At 38.8% G+C, this 20747-nt stretch overlaps 2 protein-coding genes across 2 annotated transcripts; one reads left to right on the top strand and one right to left on the bottom strand.

The window, feature by feature from the left end:
* Window positions 1–240: 240 nt before the first annotated feature.
* Window positions 241–987, bottom strand: LOC143623906 (uncharacterized). Its single transcript, XM_077094705.1, has 2 exons — window positions 787–987; window positions 241–489 (listed from the first exon to the last, which is right to left on the bottom strand). The coding sequence occupies exons 1-2, from the start codon at window positions 985–987 to the stop codon at window positions 241–243; spliced, it is 450 nt and encodes a 149-aa protein (XP_076950820.1).
* Window positions 988–8151: 7164 nt separating this feature from the next.
* LOC143623919 (uncharacterized) lies at window positions 8152–11492 on the top strand. The gene is made up of 6 exons (XM_077094712.1): window positions 8152–8195; window positions 8560–8660; window positions 8735–8812; window positions 9277–9348; window positions 9486–9583; window positions 11072–11492. The coding sequence occupies exons 1-6, from the start codon at window positions 8172–8174 to the stop codon at window positions 11470–11472; spliced, it is 774 nt and encodes a 257-aa protein (XP_076950827.1). The 5' UTR covers window positions 8152–8171; the 3' UTR covers window positions 11473–11492.
* Window positions 11493–20747: the final 9255 nt, after the last annotated feature.

The raw sequence follows: 20747 nt of genomic DNA, 5'->3' as shown, positions 1-20747 counted from the left end.
AATAATGAAAAATACGTTTAACAGCAATTAAGTGAGAGTGTTTAGGATTAGCCTGGAAACGCGCGCATTGACAAATAGCAAACATGATGTTGGGACGACTAGCAATGAGATACATGAGAGATCCGATCATCGATCGATAGTGTGTTTGATCTACGGATTTCCCTTTAGCATCAGAAGAAAGAAGTGGTCTTTCTGCCATGGGAGTCGCTGCCGATTTGGAATCTTGAAACTCAAACTTTGCTAGAATGTCTTCGACATATTTCCATTGATGCAGTAAAATCCTGTTGCACTCTGACGAACCTGTAAACCCAAAAATGTCGTCATCTCTCCCAGTGAACTCATCTCAAACCTCCTCTTCATAACCCCCTCAAATTCAGTACACAAAGTGGTGCTGGTAGAACCGAAAATGATGTCATCCACATAGATTTGGACAAGGATGAGGTCCTTTCCAACCGTCTTCAGAAACAGTGTCTGATCAATGGTCCCACGCTATTAACCATGTTCCAACAAGTGAGCCGTTAGCGTAGCATACCACGCCCGAGGGGCTTGGTGAAGACCATAGAGAGCTTTGTCTAACTTGTAGACGTGATCAGGATACTTAGAACTTTTGAAACCTGGTGGCTGATCCACATAGATTTCTTCCTTTACTTCGGGTACAGAAAGGCGGTCTTGACATCCATTTGATAGACAGTAAATCCCATATAGGATGCATATGTCAAGAATATACGAATTGCCTCAAGTCGAGCTACGGGAGCGTAAACTTCTGTGTAGTCCAACCCATTCTACCTGACGAAATCCACGAACTACAAGACGAGACTTGTTTCTGACGATAACCCTAGTATCATCTTGTTTGTTTCTGAAAACCCATCTCATGTCAAGTGACTTTTTCCCTTTAGGCAGTTCCACCAATTTCCATACATTTAGCTTGTCAAACTGATTCAGCTCTTCATCCATTGCATCTACCCAGCTAGGTTCCTGAAGTGCCATGTCGACTGATTTTGGTTCGATCTGAGAAATGAAATAGGAGTAGAGACAATTGTTTATGTTTCTTGTTTGACTTCTGGTTGACACACCCGACTCAAGTGGACCAATGATATTTTCGATTGGATGATCCCGTTGAATTTTTTATGGAACAAAATGATCTGGAACACTGCTGGTGGCCGACAAGTTTGTGAGTTCGTTAAGTGAATCGATTAGAGGATTTCTCCTACCAAAAGCTGCAGTACTATGCTGATACGAGGTACTAGCAATGTATTCGTTTGGAATAGCATCTGGAAAGAGAGTACTGTCGAAAACTTGTTTGATGAGACACTCCCCCTCAACTGATGGAACATTAGCTGAAGGTATTGAGGTTGAAGGCAAACTACTCTCAACCGAAGAACTTGGAGTTGATTATGAGACAGGTGTTAGATCAGGATCTTGAGAGCCCGAGGATGACTGTTCACTATTTTCGAACAATTTTGGCGGATCAATACCCACAATCGGCCCCTTTTGAAGAATATCAAACACCTCTTCATCTTGATCTGCACATCCCACTATATCAGAAGTTTTAGCATCGACGGCTGAAGGCACCAATGGCTTGAATAGTTCGTTTTAGTCAAACAACCAGTCAGGTCCAACTCTAGCATCCGTCTCGTTTTCCTCAAGCCACCGAATATCGTACGACTCCACGATTTGCTTTGTGGACTTGTTGTATACCCTGTAAGTAGTGTAACCCGCATAACCCACAAAATAGCAGTCATCGGCCTTTGCTCCAAATTTCGAAGTTGAGTCAAGGTTCAACAGTGAAGGACATCCGAACACATGAAAATGAGCAACAGTGGGTTTGTGTCCATAGACGATCTCATATGGAGTCTTCATCTGGCTTTTGTTGATCAGAACCCGATTCTGCACGTAGCATGCAGTGTTAACAGCTTCAGCCCAGAAAAACATCGGTTGTTTTGAGTCACACAGCATAGCTCTTGCTGCCTCGATAAGAGTTCGATTTCTTCTCTCAGCAACTCCATTTTGTTGCGGTGTGCGAGCTGAACTGTATTGTCTGAGCACACCCCTTTCAGCACAGAGGTGATTAAACACGGAGTTCTTGAACTCAGTTCCATTGTCGCAACGAATACTATTGAGCTTCAGATTCAGCTGATTTTCCATTAGTACCACGAACCTCTTGATCAGCTCTGCAGTTTCACTCTTATTTGACAAGAAAAATACCCAAGTAAAACATGAGTAATCATCAGTAATAACTAAGCAATAAGAGCTACGTGAAAGACTCAGTACGTGTACCGGACCAAACAGATCCATGTGAAGCAATTGAAACACAGATGAGATGGAATTAAACACTTTCGGCTTGTGAGGTTTGCGGTGATGTTTGCCCAAAGCGCAAGCAACACATTTTTCAGTTGTTATAAAATCTTTGATTGGCAAAACTCGGACAATGTTGTTTTTAGAAAGATGGTTCAGGTTTTTGATATTTGCATGTCTAAGACGACGATGCCACAACATGGCTTTATGTTCCGATACTTTTGAAAATAGACATGTAATTTCTTCTAGAACATTTCTGTTCATTCGATCACGTAAGCATTATCTTTTCTTTGTGATCGAACAAGAACCCAGTCCTCTGGTATAATTATACCAGGCTTTAAGATCAAGCACTCTTTGTTCGTGAAATGAGTTGAAAAGCCTTTATCACAGATCTGTGAAACACTAAGCAGACTATGTTTTAATTCAAGAACAAAGTTTACGTTTTCAAATCTCAATACTCCATTACTTACCGTACCCTTCTGTGTGATTTTACCTTTCTCCCCTTCCGCAAAGGAAACATAGCCTCCATTAAAGATCTGAATGTCATTCAGTTGAGATATGTCCCTTGTCATGTGCCTGGAACAGCCACTATCAACAAACCACGGTCTGATGATATTCTTCCATAGCCGTTCCTGCAACATGTGCGAGATCAGTTAGATTTTGGTACCCAGTCCATAGTCACTCTGGGCACACCAAGTTTATCAATTTGAGATACGGGCAGCCAAGACATGTCTTCTCGATTATCTAGAATTGCACATGAAGAGTTCTGAGGTTTAGAGACCGGAGACTTAGGTAGCCATTTGTAATTTGGTTTTAAAATTTTGTGGCTCACACAAATGACTTGCTTTGTCTCAGGTTTGCGATCGGAAAACTGTGAAAGATTTGATTTGGTTTTTAATTTCGATCCCGAAACGTGTGAAGGTTTCGAAATCAAACTCGGTTTTCCGACTTGTTTTCGAGACATGGAAAAAGTTGCTTATCTAATTTTGGCACGATCGGCCTTGTCTCAAATCCAATTTACATCAAAAGGAATTGCCTTGAAATACTTTGATTTAATTGAATGTGATTTGCTGAAAGTATTCCGAGGCATGCTCCTCTGACGGTGTCCATAATATGGGACATAAGGATGATGCGGACAGTTTCTAGCAATGTGACCAGGAATGCCACAGTTGAAGCAAGTCTGTCGCTTCACATGTGAATCTGGGTGGCCAATTCCTGGTCTTGATTTACTCTGCAAATTCTGCAGTCTCGTATCGACCTTAGTGGTTGATTTACTTGCACTTTTCATGACTGTGTTTGTTTCTTTACCAAGTTTTGGTGGTGTGTATTTACCAGCATTTTCCTGATTAACCGCAGTATTTAAAGATACATCACACTGATCAAAACTACTAGAACATTCAACCACACAATTGTTTATGCTCTTAAAAACAGAGCCCACACAAGCATTAGTCTTAGCAGAGGATAAATCACACAGTTCAAAACAAGCATTATTAAAATTGTCTTTATTAGGCAAAATAGGTAAATCTTCCTCATCGTCCACCCAATCCTCAATGATTAATTCATCTGCACGCGAAGTAGAAACATTAGTAAAATTCACTTTCACAACTGATTGAGCTGGTTTGACAAACCCGGGTATTATCCTTTCATTAATTTCAGGTTTACCGTATTTCAGATATTTCTCTTTATCTTCCTCCACAACAAAAGGAGGAGTATAATTATCATTGTATGGAGGTGGAACCTCATTATACCCAATTCCCTTACCCCTCTTTTCTTTCCATCTTAATTGCTTTTCAATCATTAACTCAACGACCGCACTAGAAACATCAAATTTTTTAAAATTGAACTCAGCGTTTTCAAATTTATTCGTTAATTTAGCGTTTTCCAAAATAGATGCTTCAAGTTTGGCGGTTAGATTAGCAATTTTCTTATTGGCATCTAAGATGTGACAACACTTGACACTGAAGTCACTTTGCAGTTTTGAAAAATCTTTGTTTGATGCTTCTAGTTTTTCTGTAAGACACTTCTCAAGTTTCTTAAGTGTATAGCTTTCGTGTGTTATATTTTCCATTTCCCTAACAAGATTACTATTATGCACACGAAATAGCTCTACCTTTCTAATGCATGCTTGAGAACATAAATTTGAGTTTACCTCAGATGAACCAGTAGAATTAGAAGCCATGAAAGCAAACGGAAGACTCTTCACCTAATCTTCAACATCATCAACTTGAGCGAGGTTTGCATTCTGACCCTGAACAGTGAGTGCCTCCATCTGATCAGTCCAATCAAACTATTGTGAAACTAACCCTTGCTCGTTTCTTCTAGCAACAGCATCCCCTTGCATCATTCACAGGAACTAGAGCCCTTTCAGTATTTCCCTCCTTTGCTGGTTTTGTGCATTTTCTGGCAAAGTGTCCTGGTTCATGACAGTTGTAGCACCTGAGGTTTTCCTTGTTGAAACCCACCTTTTTGTTTGCAGGTAAGTTCCAATTGTTCATGCCAGTCCTTTTGGTGAACTTCTTCGCTCTGAATACAGCCATGGCAATTTGCCAGAAGATGTCCATCTCTTCCACGTCATCAGGATGAATCTGATCCAGTTCAGTAGAACCAACTGGTTGAACAAGGTCTCCAACAAGAAAAGCATTATAGAAATTCATGAAGCCTGCCATGAGAGCAATATTCTCTTGAGTTTCTTTTGAGATGGCAGGTCCTTGGGCAGGAGACTTGCTGGAAGAAGCAACACTTGGTTGGGGTTGAGACTGTGGAGATGGCTGTGGGAAGAATATGGAAGCAGGCGGCTGTGGCTGAGATGTAGGTGGAGTGAATTGGCCTTGAGTTGATCTGAACATGGAAAAACTTACATTTGGCTGCTGCGGCTGTGAGTACACAACCTGAGAGGACTTGAACATTGAGAAGTTGTCTTGTGATATAAGTGCATTGTTTGATGACGCGGCGTATCCAGCAGCAGTATACGAATTTGCATGGTTGATTTCTCGCTGCTTGTCATCCATATCACCATGACTTAATGATAGCGATCACCTCAGATAGGGTTAGTCTAGAAAGATTCTTTGTCTTCTTGATAACAGCAACGTTCATATCCCATCCTTGTGGCAGAGAGTTGATCAACTTGTTGTTGGTTTCAATGAGAGTTAAATGTATGTTGGCTGATCTCATCTCAGTAACAAGTGTGAAGAATCTTTGCAGCTGACTTTCCAAGGACTCACCCAGAACATGATTAAACATATTGAACTTTTGGCGCAGCAAGTCCTGACGACTGCGCTTCATGTCTTCATTTCCCTTATAGACCTCTGTCAGTGCCTCCCATAGGGCCTTTGTTGATTGCAACTCACGGAAACCTTGAGCAATCTCAGGTGACAGGGCCATTGTAAGAGTGGCAAGTGCCTTGTCATCTTCTTCTACCTTGTCATAGTCAGCATCAACATACATTTCGATAGGCTTGACAGCAATCTTCTCCTTCAGCTGTCTCATATGTGATCGGTTGAGGACCTCTAACTATGCTCCTCCACATCTTAGCATCGTTCATCTTGACATACTTTTCAAATCTGAACTTCCTTTCATAGAAGTCTTCATGCTTCAGCAGATGGGGCACACGTGTAGCGGTACCCATAATGGAGTCTAGCTCCTGGTGATGTGCCGAGAACCAGATACTTGACCCGAGAACTGCTGAGTCAACCAGAGAACCGGAAAGCAAGAGAACTATTCCGAGAACCCTGAAACTTGACCGAAAACAAGCAAAACAAGCCTAGAACTCTGTAACTTGCCCGAGAACACAGAATACTTCCCGAGAATGCTGAAATCCACCAGAGAACACCGAAAGACTTCCCGAAAACAAAAAAAAAACCACCGAGAACTGTCGAAACTTTCCCGAGAACGACGAATTGAACCCGAGAACAATGAATTTAGCCAGAGAACTTGAGAATGTCCCTGAAAACCTTGACTGCAGACTGTGAACTTTGAAATCTTCCCGAAAACTTCAAATTCAACCCGAGAACTAAGAATAGACAAAGATATGGTAATTCTTGAATATTTAACTAAATCCCGATAAAGATGAGATTCAAATTAAATGCAAGATATACCAAAATCTATTCTGAATTTAACCTTCCTCACCCGAAGAACACGAAGAACACCCTTCTTCGAGATCCAGAAACTTTCAACACGAGAAACCTTCTTAGATTAAAAAACAGAATCCTTAATATCACCAATGACCGAGCCTAGAATAGGTCTATAGGCTCTAATACCAATTGTAAGTCCTGTGAACGAATCTTTCAATGTGATATCAATATACTCGATGATTAGGCGAAAACTAATTACCAAGCTGATTCTATGAGGCAATAAAGAACACAAGCAAAACACACAAAGAAGCTTCAAAACACACGTATATTATACGTCGGGTGCTTAAGCCCTTAACTTACACGGTTGAATAATCAAAAATGAACGAACAACCTTGACCTAAACCACATACATCGTATATATAGTTATACCAACCTAGGCCCAAAACAACAAAAGCCCACCGAGATCAACAGATCTCGGTTTACATAATACAGCCCAAACCAAGCCCAAAATACAAGCATAAACCACAAGTCATTGCCCAACAGTCCCCAAAATTTTTTTTGAATTGGTTGAGTCCATGTGGTTTCAGAAACGTACAATTTGAGTCCCTGCCACTGTGGAATTACTAGTTTACCCATTTTATGATCTGTATGAGTCCTTATAGTTAAATGATTGTTCAGTTTTAGTCCCTTTTTAAAAATTTCCTCCAAATTAAAGAATTAACCACCAAACTATAACCAATCAAGCAATAATCAGCCAACCAAACCATAATCAACCAAAAATAAATGAACTGAATTTTTTTTAACAAAAATAAAAGATTCGAACTTTTTTTTAACAAAAATAAACAAACCGAACTAATTTTGTTTAACATCCCACTTAAGTTGTGAAAACTTTAGAAACCCATTATCAACCACATGTTTTTAATTAATGTTTAAATTTTGTAATCCACAATTAAAGTGAATAAAAAATGTAAATATAAATATAACTTTTTCTCTCTTCTGAAAACATATATAAAAATTAGTTAAAAAATGTTAAAAAATAGCAAAACATTTTCTTTTTGATGCTTCGATGTTTTGTATTAAATGTTACAACATATATTACATGCAACAAAAAAAAACGATGTTACATAGGGTTTTCGCGACTCAAATGGGTTTTCGATGTTTTGTATTATATATATATATATATATATATATATATATATATATATATATATAAAATGTCAAAAATCTACCCCTAAAACTAACACAATTAAGTAAAGGCAGTGACTCAAATGATTCATTTTTAAAACCACAGGGACTTAACCAGTTCAAAAAAAATTTCGGAGACTCATTGTGCCTCCGTCTTAAAACCACAGGGACGCAAACAATTATTTTCTCTTCTTATTTTAATTTAACCTTATAAATATATAGACATCAAACATAATATATAAGCATAAAATTTTTTAAACAATTTAAAATTCTTCCTATTCTGTCAAATTTGAGGTGGTGAAAAAGAAGTAAATAATGCTCGAATATCGCTCGATGCTTGATCGAAAAATGCTTAATTTGATTTTGATCGAAAAATGCTCGATTCGATTTTGACTTATTTCGATTTTTGTTTGGCTCGGATTTTAAACAACTCTAGCTTCACCCTTGTTCGGTTTCTTTGACCACAATAATAAATCAAACCAAAAAAAGCGAGGTTCCCAATTTGTGATAACGGGCCTTTGCCCAGCGCCAGATGACGTAATAAATCAACCATTGAAATTTCCATCCAATCCAATCTAGGGTTTCCAATCATATTATTATTATTATTTGCTTGCTTCCAACATGAGTCACACCCAATTCTCAATGGTAATTAGTCTCTCTAATTCATCTTTCCAATTCCTTTACTTTGCAGGATTCAACATGTAAATTTTTGCTATTAATCGACTAGCAAATAATCGGGATTAACATAGATTAGTTGGATTTGAATTTATATGTAAATTTTCAAATATATATATACATGCCAAATTTTAATTGACTGATACGACAAAATTGCGATTAATCGGAGCCTATGCGGGATTTTTACCATAGTTACTTATTTTGAACTAAAAATATCACATGATTTTAGTGGTTTTGGATGTACATTAGGTTTCTTATACTGTTAATCAAGAGCTTAGATTATAGTGTAAAAGATATTTTAAGAAAGAAAAGATTGATTGTTATATTTTTCAAGGTTGAGGAATTAGCATTTCTTGTAAAGGACAATCTTCCTTGCAAGCACCTTGTTCTCTCTATGGAAGACATGCTTGTTCGTTTCCTTCACACTCCAAAAAGGTCTCTGCTTTCTTTGTGTTTGTTTTCTTTTTTTTCCCTCACAAAGATTTAACCCAAGTTTATTATCATTGCAGCTTAAATGAGGTTCTGGAACTGGAGCCAATGAACCCCTACTACCGCCTTCTTTTACACCGTCTCGCTGATATATTTGGGTATCTTCCTTCAATTTACCAATGTTTTTGATGTTTCATTGCTAGGTCTGTAGCGAATAGTTAAACGAACGTGGTTCTTTTGTTCGTGTTCGTTTTGTTAAGAAAATGAGCGAGTTCATGTTTGTTCGCTAATAGTATAAACCAACGGTTTACTAATGTAAACGAACGAATATAACTGAACATAGATGAGTGAATATAAACGAACATAACTGAGCAAACACTAACTAGAAGTAAACAAGAATTTATTTGTTAGGTCTAAGAAGTTAATAAACCTAGACTAAACTGTAATGGGCCTAACAGTTTAGTCGAGTACATTAACGAACATAAACGAGACATGTGTTCAAGTTCATTCTTTTAATAAATAAACAAACTTTCGCCGAATGGTTTCACTGAATGTTTAGTTCGTTTGCAGGCCATTTCATTGCCATCTAATCTTAGCAGCGTTTTCCTTTTTTGTATGCAAGATTTTGTCATGAATCTGTGGGTGAAGGAGACGATCGGCATCTCGTTTTAAAGCGTTGTGAGGACACATCAATGTCTGTCTAAAAGACTTTTACTTGAAACAGTAGCTCTCGGATTTGTTTATTTCATACATGTTTTAATAAATAATTTTATCTTCAATCATTATGTTATATTATTAGTTGGTTTCAAAGACCATTTTTTTGATAATCAGACCCTCCATTCTAGTTGCGGATTTGTTATGGGAAGATGACGGGTATCAGTCTCCACTTACATCACATCTTTTAACTCGCCAAGAGGATGATTCAACTGGTATTGTTTTCTTTTCCTCTCAGTCATGTATCATAGACTTTTCTTGCAATATAGGGGAGCCCCTTGTGGGTTAGATAATAGGTTTAGTCGGGCTGGTCGAAGGTTGATGTGCACCTTTTTATTTTCTTATGAATTACTAGTACTAGTAACCCAACACTTTTAATGTAGTCATCAAGGGTGTGGGTCTTGTTCTCTTTGAAGCTAATAAAGCGCTTCATCCTATAAAGTTGAATAAATTTCACAAATTGTCCTGTGTGTATGTATACCTAAGGTAATTTACAAAGAACACTTTTTATTTGAAAAATTGTAACACATTATGGGCATGTTTGGGATTGAGTTTGAAAAATGCTTATTGGCTTTTTCAAAAAGCCATTTTGAAAAGCCAGGATTTGGGGCTTTTGGAAAAATGCTTTCCAACCTTTTGAAAAATCTAAAATAAGAAAGTTTTTTATAATTGCCAAACACATTTTAATTTTTTAGCTTTTTGAAAATACCAATAAGCATTTTTCAAACTCAATCCCAAACATGCTCTATGTCATTTTCACTAACTATTCGCTAAATACCGTTAACTTTCTATGTTATGTCTAGTTGCGTGTCTTGCACATCAGGGCATTTTGGTCTTTTTAACATTAACTTTAAGTCTCCACTTCCCATTCTTGCCCTAAAGTTGCAGATCCTATGAGGATCACTGGTTGGGGGATTACTTCCTCCGGTGTTTATTTGTTAGCTATGTTTGCTCTCTTCTTCACTTGTATCGCCAGCGAGATTCTAACAACTGAGTCGACCTTGCCTAATTTCGATAAAGGTCCGTTAAACATTAGTTTGATCATGAACAAACCACTTAATAACTATGGGGTTTCACAAGAAAAGGCCCCCATTTCATGTGCGGCAATAATTTCACTTTAGTGTTATTCGATCATTCGAGATTAGAAATGCTAAGTAAGCCTAGATGCAAGAACATTGTATGTATGTGAAGGATCTATATCGTCCCTTTTACAAAGACTATCTGAACACAAACTTGACATTGATTCCAATTTGTTTTGTTCTCTAGAACCCATTTGAGAGAAAGAATGTATAGAGGTGTAAATCCTAATCGGTTAACAGAACTGAAACTTGTTATTGACCGGTATACTAGAAGCCAGTTTGTAACCAAAATTAACCATCAGTTGGGGACCGGTTAAGATTTTCGAGCAAGGACCGCTTTGAAACCAGTTAACTGAACCGCAGTTTTTTTCAATAGGTTAATAACCGGTTAACCTATTATGGCGTAAGTGTGAGACAGAAAACATTAGCGCTGGTTATTGAAAATGACGTTACATGTTACAACTTTTCAAATAAAGGACGCTCTTTGTGTGATTTACTTAAAGGACAGAACTGCAAATTTAGAGGTTTACTTAAAAGGAGAATTCTGTAAACTGCTTTAGAAAGATGAATATGTAACTTAATTCTAAAGTATTAATAGTCTCTTTTTTGTTTCCGTTTTATTAGGGACTGCAGGGGAACCACTAACTGCTAGAGTTTCTCTGGAGGACAGAGAGGCCGCTTACCTGGCAGCTCGAAAGCGGATTTTCTCAACTGAAAACGATGACAAGGAATCACGGCCTCGAAATAATCCTGTTGTGGCCCAACGTATGATTGCGCACGCGCTTGGTCAGAGAATTAAACAATCTAATGGAGTCAAACCGGTGTTCATTGGTCAAAAGTCAAATGGTCAACAGAAGCAGCCTTTGACTAGGAAGAACTTTGATACTGAAGCATCAACTAATGCTGGTACGAAAAAAGGGGATACTAATGTCCCCAACCACAAGCATGAGGAACATATCGGAGCCGCAAAAAGAATGTTTGCTAATGCCTTAAGAATGCATCCTTCAAAGACTAATAAATCTTAGATTTTATTCAAGGAGACATTTTGCAACTATGTGGTTGAGCATACACTGCAAGCTTTTGAGGAAGTCTATACCAACAGCAAATCCCGCTTCAAGAAAACATAGCATGGGTAGCATCAACATGGTGCTTCTTTATGTTGTGTTTCAAATATGGAGAAAGAAGATGAATCTCATGACCTTTGTATATTATTTATTTAGCCTTGGGTTTTTAATATTTAAGCATTTATTTAATCATCTGTAATTGGGTGTTTTTTTTGCTTAAGTTCAGAATTTAAACAAGAAATAAGTGTTTATATTTAAAGAGTCGTTAAACTAAACAAAAAAAAAATGGAAAAAAAGACTTAATTGCAGTTTAAGTAACTATGGTGCCACCTAAAACGTAGGTTGCAACCCTATCGTGGTTTTTTCATAGTATGACTCTTGTAAGGGTTCTTTTTTTTGCAATTGACCGTCAAAAAAAAAAAGAAAAAAAAAGAGAGCAAAAAGATCTTTTCATATGTAATAATAATAATAATAATAATACAAATCAAAATTAGTCTTAATCTTCCCACATTCCTCTCCGGCACCACCGCCACCTCCTCACCACACCATGATATGGATGCGTAGGTTCGAAACACAATTATGAAGAGAATCAAAGAACTATAGATATTAAATAAAATCAATCACCTTTCACTTAAAAAAAAAAAAAAAAAAACCCTCCCACATAAATAGGCTCAAAACAACCACAATAAAGAAAAAAAATAAACCCCAAATCAAGTCTAAAATAATAAAAATTCAGCTGCCAAAATAGAATAAATATAGGTGGTTAACTTCCCATGCAAGCAAGCCAATATCTTGACACAACCATCTGCCGATCCAGTCTCATCATTCGAATCTGGGCCCGGGTCATGACCAACTGGCCCGACAAGAATGGGTCGGTCATATCAGTATCATCCTCCGACTCTTGAAAAGGACTCGGCCCCGAGTCAATGTTATCATTTTGGTCCCCAATATATGGAAGTAAATCCGCCACATTGAACGTAGCCTAGACTTGTGATGACCTGGTAAATCAATCCTGTATGCATTGTCGTTTATTTGTTTGAGACCCTTAAAAGGACCATCGGCTCGGGATTGCAACTTCCCAAACCGTCCAGCCGAAGAATGTTCCCGTCGTAAGTAAATCCACACAAGATCACCTTCTTTCTAAACAACTTTCTTACGATTTTGATCACGAACCTTCATGTGTAGGTCTTGAATTTGTTTAGCACGATCTTCCCCATCAACACCTAATTGATTGGTTTCTGGCATTGGGGTTAAGTCTAGAGAGGTGAACGGGTTGCGCCCATACACTACAAAGAAAGGGCTTTGGCCTTTCGAGCCATGGTTCGACCTGTTATAGGCAAACTCAGTTTGGGCTAGAACTAAATCCCACTGCTTTGGGTTGTTACCAATGAGACTGCGGAGTAGATTGCCAAGACTTCAGTTGGCAAACTCAGCTTTGTACCACTTGATACGGATGCGCTAAGGATCGAAACACAATTACGGAGAGAACCAAAGAACTATAGATATTAAATAAAAATCAACCACCGTTCATAACAAAAAAAACCCACATAAATAAATATGTTTCAAAACAACCACAATAAAGAAAGAAATAAACCCCAAATCAAGTACAAAATAATATAAATAAATGCATACACCAAAATAGAATAAATATAGGTGGTTAACTTCCCATGCAAGCAAACCAATTTGTAGCCACAACCATATGCCAATCCAGTCTCTTCATTCAAATCTGGGCTTGGGTCATGACCAACTGGGCCGACAAGAATCGGGTAGGTCATATCGTATCACACCATGCCACCATCCTTCACCGGCCACCACAACCGAATCAACTGTGATGGCTCTGTAGCGAGGACAATGGAGATAAGGTTAGTGTGTGTGTTGTTAGACGTTTGACTGTGCGAAGAAGATAGCAGAGAACGAAGTAAGATAGCGTGCCTGAATCTTTCAACCAACGTCAACTTGGAGGGAGTCGATACCTCCTCCTTCCTCTCCGAAGCCACCTCTGCAGTCGCCATAATCTTCGGAAAACCAGCAATGGTACCATAGTTAATTATCTTCTTCTTTCTACACACACAAACACTCTGTATGCTTGATGCTGTTGTTATTTGAGATTCCATCCAGAGTGAATCAATAAGTTGGGATGACCTAATTTATTTATTAAGATTTGTACCTCTTCTGGTTCTAGGTTATCTAGAAGAACTAAAATCTTCAATTAAGAATGTTTGGCCTGCAATTGTTGAATCTGTGAATGTTTTTATATTCAAATTGACGGGTTAGGTTCAAATAAGAAGTTTGATTTTTCTAAGAAAGTTAGGAAGAAGGGTATTTTAGTCTAATACTTTAATATCAAAACCCACTTACTTTAATCTCAAACCCTACTTAAATTAATTTCAAAAACCCACTTACGTTTAAATTTGAACTCAAATCTAAATGGTGAAGATAATGGTGTTGGAGAAGGTATAGGAGCTGGTGGTGGATGGGTTATGGTTTGAATAAACATACTCAAACTTTTAACAATAATCATTTTAGTCCAGTTGGTTGCGATTGTTTTACTTGGTCTTGTTAGACCCGGGTTCGAAAGCTATGGTGCACGATTTTGTTATTATTTTTGAAGGGAAATCGTTCAACAAAACAATGGTCCAAATTGCATTTATTTGAAAACCACAGGGTTGCAAATTACAAGGGTATTAGTGTCTTTTTACAAAAACTAACGTTGTGACTTAACGGTGGCCCTCATTGCAAACAATTACCACAAGGGCCATACTTGCAAAAAAGGCTATCATAGGATTGAAAGCTACACTTTGAGTTTCACAAAGCAAAACTACAATTGAGTAAAAGAAAAAAGAATAAAAAATACTCATTCACTCACTTATGTCATGTGTACATGAAACATGGGTGTAAACAAATTGATCCTGGCTTGTGAGTCGTTTTTTCATGTAAGCTAGTAGGACTGCTCAAAACCGGATATCCGATGTTTCGGTTCGGATATTCGGATCTTTCGGACAATGATTTTCGCTATCGCTATCCGAATCCGAATTTTCGGATATCGATAGGATAGCAAATCGGATATTCGAAAATCTGAAGAAAAAAAAACTTTTAAAAACAAAAATATCTATTTCAAGTGTTTTTATGTTAAACAACAATTGTGATGTAAATATCTCAAATATTGCTATCATATCTTGTGAAGACTCATGTAGCAATGTTAGGTGGCCTTCCTCCTTAGAAACTGAGTTGGAGATGATTCAAAGTGGGACACGGAGAAAAAATCTGTCCCCAAATAAACTTTAACCTGGAATGAACACCACACACAAAATCCAATAATGTTATTATTGGCCAATAAATTCCCAACAATGAGGAGTAACGAACGAGGGCTGTGGTGATGAACTGATGACCAGTGAGAGTGTGAGATGAGTAGCTAACGGCCGACGGGGAGGTGGTTCGAGGCTGCTGTGGTGAGTCGTGACGGTGAGAAATTAGGGTTTTGCCTTTGAGATCTTGTAGAAGTGAGAAGAGAAAAGGAGCAGATATGTAGAGAAAAGGAGCAGATAGAATTAAGAAACGGAAATTCTAGAAAACCCCTTTAACACACACGTCAAGCATAGGGTTATACGAAGCGTATTATTTGGTTTTTCTAGTAAAACCCATCAGAAATTGTCTTATTATGTTTTTTTTTCTTTGTTTTCTTTTTATTCATTTTGTTTAACAAATTTATAAAATAAATAAGTTATTTTTTATTTAATATTAATAAATAGTTGTTATTAACAGTCAGCTCGCTTTGTAAGAATTCGTTCAAAGCAATAAACATATAGATACACCAAAACATGTATTATGTACAAAATCACGAGTTCGTACAACTAAAACTAAATACAACTAATACATAATATAAAATTTACATAAACCCCCCCGAAGTCCTCATCGTCGGGGGCCCTAAACGTTAAATCATGGATGTCGACGTCCTCATCGGCCCTGCGCCTGGCCCCTGATCCCTGACCCACGTCGTCGCCCCGTCCGCGTCTGACGCCCGACGTGCCGCCTCGTGGTCAAAACTGGGTTGGGGGTGGTACGTCGTACCTAGTACCTCGCTGAGCGGTGCATAGGTAACTACCGATCCAGCTCATCTAGCGCTGCATCTGTAACATCCCGAGCTCCAAGCGATGTAACCGGGCGTCAGTGACCGGATCCAAATGCACCTTGCGATATGTACGTGGAACGTGCTGCGGCGACGGTGATATGGGCTAAATTATATATAAATATTATAAATGTTTCCTACACTTTTAATTGGTTTTATGTTAGTTTTTATTAAATAATACTCCTAAGTGGTTCATACTTATATTTAAAGGTTTCAAGAGACAACGAGCTAAAATGGAGTAATTTACTACTATTGAGACTCAATTTTAAATCTTTAAACAAATTTTGTGTTTGCTTATATTCTTTATAGTAAATTTTATATAAAGGTAAAGAATAGTTTTTATTATTTGTTTAAAATATAAAGAGATTTGATGCAATACTTTAATTACTAAAATGGATTTATTAGTTTTCTTACTAACTTATTTTCATATTTGGGGTAGAAGGAGTTTACATGGGCCAAGTAATTTCTTGTTGGTGGATTGAATTTGATGGCCATGGGCCGATTAAAATAAAGTGACATCAGAATGTCGGTTTGGAAAAAAATTACGTAAACAATATTTGTTCCTTGGAAGTCACAACAAACAAAGGGATATATATTTTCTTTTGGGGGTTTTCAAGGAGGAGGACAGGAGCTAGGGGGCCGGCCTTATTTTGGATTTTCTTGTAGTCACTATTTGAAGAGAATAATAATATAAGCAGTAGCATATAATTTGTGTTGGAGGGTTGGTTCGAGCAGAGAGCGTTTTGGTTCAGCACCTACTCATCCAAACACCCTTATTATTCGGTTTGAATTTATTATTTTTATTATGAATTTATTGTTTGAACCCATTTATTATCTTTTGGTTATGAGTATGGTTGTTGGCTAAACCCTTAGACTGCTTAGCCTTATGATGAACCTTTGATTAACCCTCTCATCTCTCCGGTACGTTAAAGTTATTTAACTTTCTAACCTAGTTGTTACTTCTTCCTAATTGGAGTGGCTAGAATGTAAAAGTTTTATAATATAATCCTAACCCTAACTCCCCCCTTCTCTTTGTCCGATCGGCGCACAACAGGCCACCCTACCCCCGATTTTCTTTTTTGCAACCAAGATTAGGGCGTAAAACTTCAATTGAAGGTTAGTCCCATGTTCCCTCAAGTCTTTTACACCTTAATTGGTCATTATAACTCGCTTATTGATCGTTAAATCACATGATTTAGGCTTACCGGGTGGCTGTCCATTCTAGCATTTTCGGGGCTGTTTTGGTTAAGGTTTTTGCTCCATAATCTTCCTAGGTATGTCCTGTATATCATACTTGAGTATCGTGAATTTTGGCATTCGTTAGGTTGGTCAATCGTTGATGATGTGAAAACTAGAAATTCGGTTGACTAGTTTGTGAATTGTGATGTCTAGCGCGTTGTTTAAGGGAACTAACAACCAATTCGAATGTTGTAGCCTCGGTATGGGTTGTGGGCTGTAAGAAACTTATTTTTAAAGGTAATGGGCTGAATTGGTTGTCAGTTACTCAAACAGGTCGGTACAACGCGAATTCGCGTTTATTGTTTAGTTGGTGCGTTATGCTTGCGAGTTACCGACCCATTCAACTCGTGTAGCGTCGTGTGGACTTTTTGGCTGTGAATTTATCATATTGGGTCCACACGGGGCTGAGTTGGATGTTAATTTCCTAAAAAACTCTTAAACGCGCATATTAGTCTCACCTAGTGCTTCCGGGGGTAATTTGGGAATTCTTTGTTCTCGGGAGTAACTATGGGTCGTTTTGGTAAATATAAGGCCCGGGGGCTGTTTTAATCGAACGTGGTGAGGTCGAGGCTTTAGGTAACTTGAACCATGTTAGAACGCCTCGTAGGATAAACGAGTACATTCGGTGTCGTTTGTAATGATTGTATGTAAACCGACAGGCGTTTGAGTTGCGGGGATACTTAGGGGTTCTCTAGCTCATGGTGATTTCGTGCCTTGTGTCAGGTGAGTTCATGATGCCCCTTTTCACTCTTTTCAAGTTTTGGACTAGCATACACACTTAACTGATTTTGCTTGATGAACCGTTTAAACTATTTTGCATGGGCTTACTTGTATAGAGTATGCCTTGGGATGATATTTATGTATGTTTGGGTGTATGTTTATATATGTGTTATTTTATGGTCAATAATTGGCGATGTTAATTAGTCGTTATCGGCTAAGGATGTTTGCGTATGCCTACTTTGTGTTTGCATACGTTGGATGGAATGTTACGTGTTTGGGTTGTACGTGTGCTCGACCCTGATGTTAATACTTGGATGTTATTCATAGAGATCTGATTATATAGATATATATAAGTATGACTACTTATCCTTTATGATGGCCTAACTGTTCATATCTCGTTTTATTTTAATCTATTGGAATGATTTATATAAATGTCAACTATTGAAACTGGAACTCACTCAGCTCAAGCTGACTTTGTGTGTATGTTAGTGTGAGTTTCAGGTTAGGAGGAGATGCTTACCGCTTGGACGTGCTCGAGGCTACTTGGACGGTGGAAGGCATATCTAGTCGGAAAGTTTCAATAATTAACATTGTTCTTCTCAATTTTTACTAAATACATTCAAATTTGGTTTTGGGCATAATTCCCGGGTTTTGGGAACTTGTTTTAATAATTATGATTTTTCTGCTGATTTATACTCTGAACTGGTTTTTGAAATGAAATGAATTGTCTTGAGTTTTTGAATTTTGTAAGTTTATTGTATGATCAACAACTGTAGGATTCCCGGGATTCGGGGTCTTACAACTTGGTATCAGAGCCAGGTTCGAGGGATCCGAGCATCCCCGAATGCTTGAACTCGAACTTTAAAGGGAAACGACTAGTATGCCAACCGCGAGTAGCTACACGCCAAGAGGTAACTTTAATTGTTTAATCATTCCTTTGAATTTTAAAGTTCCCAGTATATGATTAATTGTTTAAGTGTTAGATAGAATGCTAATGTGGTTAGGGGCAGAGGGTGTTTAGGACAGGCAGTTAAAGTAAACGACTAATTACACTTGATCAACGTCATTAGAAGTTTACCCTTACCTTACATGTTCTAAATGCTACTTGTACTTGACCATGTTAAAATTCTGTCTTTGTATGGATAAGTCATGGTTAATACTCGTGCAGCTAAGAGAGGTGGTCCTAGTGTTCGTGGTTGTGGTCGTAAGCCACGTGCTGAAGCCGAGAGTGAGGTTCTGACTCGCCATCAGGAAGAAACCCTGATTCATGAGGAGAGGGATAACCCTGCCTTAGATCCTGCTATGCGCGCGGCAATCACGGACGAGGTTTATCAGGTACTTCATAGCGCCATTCCCGAGATTGATGCTGAGGCTGTTAGGGCTATGGAGGAAACTTTGGTTGGCAAGAGTGCAGATAAGGAAGGGAAAGGGAAGGAGACGCAGGTCGAGGAAGAGGTGTTTGTGCCGAGGAGGGATGAAGATGAGGTTCATGCTATAAGTGTATCTATCCGGGGTTGCTCATATGGAGACTTTAATAAATGTGACCCTCCTTCTTTCGATGGTACTAAGGATGCGTTGGCAACACATCAGTGGGTGAGGGAGATGGAGGCCGTTTTGAGAGTTAGTAAATGTAAGGGGGAGGACATGGTGACTTATGCTACTGCCTCGTTTCGTTCCGAGTCGTTGTGTTGGTTGGATAATCTGGCGCAAGCTATGGGTGATTGTTCTATTAGGAGGATGACTTGGGATGAGTTGAAGAAGTTGGTTCTTGATCAGCTTTGTCCTCCTCACGAATTGGATAAGATTGAACAGGATTTCTTGACCTTGGAGGTGGGCAGTATGACGCATCGGGAGTATACCACAAAGTTTAATAAGATGGCTCGTTTATGTCCCGATTTGGTTACTCCCGAAGCCAAGAGGATTAAAAAGTATGTGAAGGGTCTTCCGGTGGATATTCGTAGGGGTGTGGTGACCACCGACATGAGCTCGTTTCACTCGGTGGTTACCCTAGCAGGCACATTGAATGATCAGAGAGAGAAGTTACCACCGACCGAGACTAGGAAGATGTGGAACTCAAATTCGTTCGGTAAACGGCCCTGGGGTAACAACTTTAATTCGGCTGAGAAGAGGGTAAAGACTGAGACTTCGGATTTTAAGAGGGATGCGGCGTTTGGTAAGTGCAAGAAGTGTGGGAAACCGCACAAGGGGGAATGTAAGCTTGGGTCTGGTTCTTGTTTTCGATGTGATAAGGTTGGACACCCCTATTTCGAGTGTCCGACGTTGACTTATTTCCGCTATATGGGGCGGCCACTTGGCATCAAATTGTCCTACTAGCAAGGCGGTGGGGGGGGGAGTCCGATCAGGGGAATTCCTCGAGGGGGAAAGTAGAATAAATGCCGAAGGTTAGGGCGAGGGCCTTCAACATCTCCAAGAGAGAGGCAAAGGATGATGCGGACGTTGTTTTAGGTACTTTTCCTTATACATCTTTATAATCTACCGTTTATAATTTCTCATTCTTTTGGAAACGTATGTGTGATCGAGTAGCTAAGTAGTAGTGTAATATTTTTCCAGGTACCTTTTTACTTGATGAATTACAGGCATCGGTCTTATTTGATTCGGGTGCTAGTAGAAGTTTTGTGTATACCGCTTTCTGTTCCGCGTTGAAAAAATTACCCAAGCGCGTAGTCGATGTGTTTGAGGTTGAGGTCGCCGTAGGAAAGTCCGTTTCCGTGTCTAGGGCTATTCAGGGTTGTTCCATCGAGTTGTCTGGGTATAGATTTCTGGTGCGGCTGTACTTGATGCCGCTTGGCTGTTTCGATGTGGTGCTTGGGATGGATCGTTCGGTTATTGTGTTCATCGACGACATTCTTGTGTATTCCAAAAGTGAATCCGATCACGCTGGTCATCTCACAGAAGTTTTGGAAGCCCTACGAAAGAATAAGTTGTACGCGAAATTTTTGAAGTGTTCTTTTTGGTTATGCGAGGTTCAGTTCTTGGGTCATGTTATTAACCCGAGTGGTATTTTGGTTGACCTTGTAAAGGCGGAAGCCGTAAACGAATGGGAATCTCCTAAGTCTCCGTCCGAAATCCGTAGCTTTCTGGGCTTGGCGGGGTATTACCGCCGCTTCATCCCCGACTTTTCGAAAATCAC

Source organism: Bidens hawaiensis, unplaced genomic scaffold (assembly GCF_021521415.1).
Source record: "Bidens hawaiensis isolate Kalapana, Puna unplaced genomic scaffold, B.hawaiensis_p1.1 tig00003644_1, whole genome shotgun sequence".
In the NCBI taxonomy this organism is placed as follows: Eukaryota; Viridiplantae; Streptophyta; class Magnoliopsida; order Asterales; family Asteraceae; genus Bidens; species Bidens hawaiensis.
This window is presented reverse-complemented; position numbering and strand designations above follow the sequence as displayed.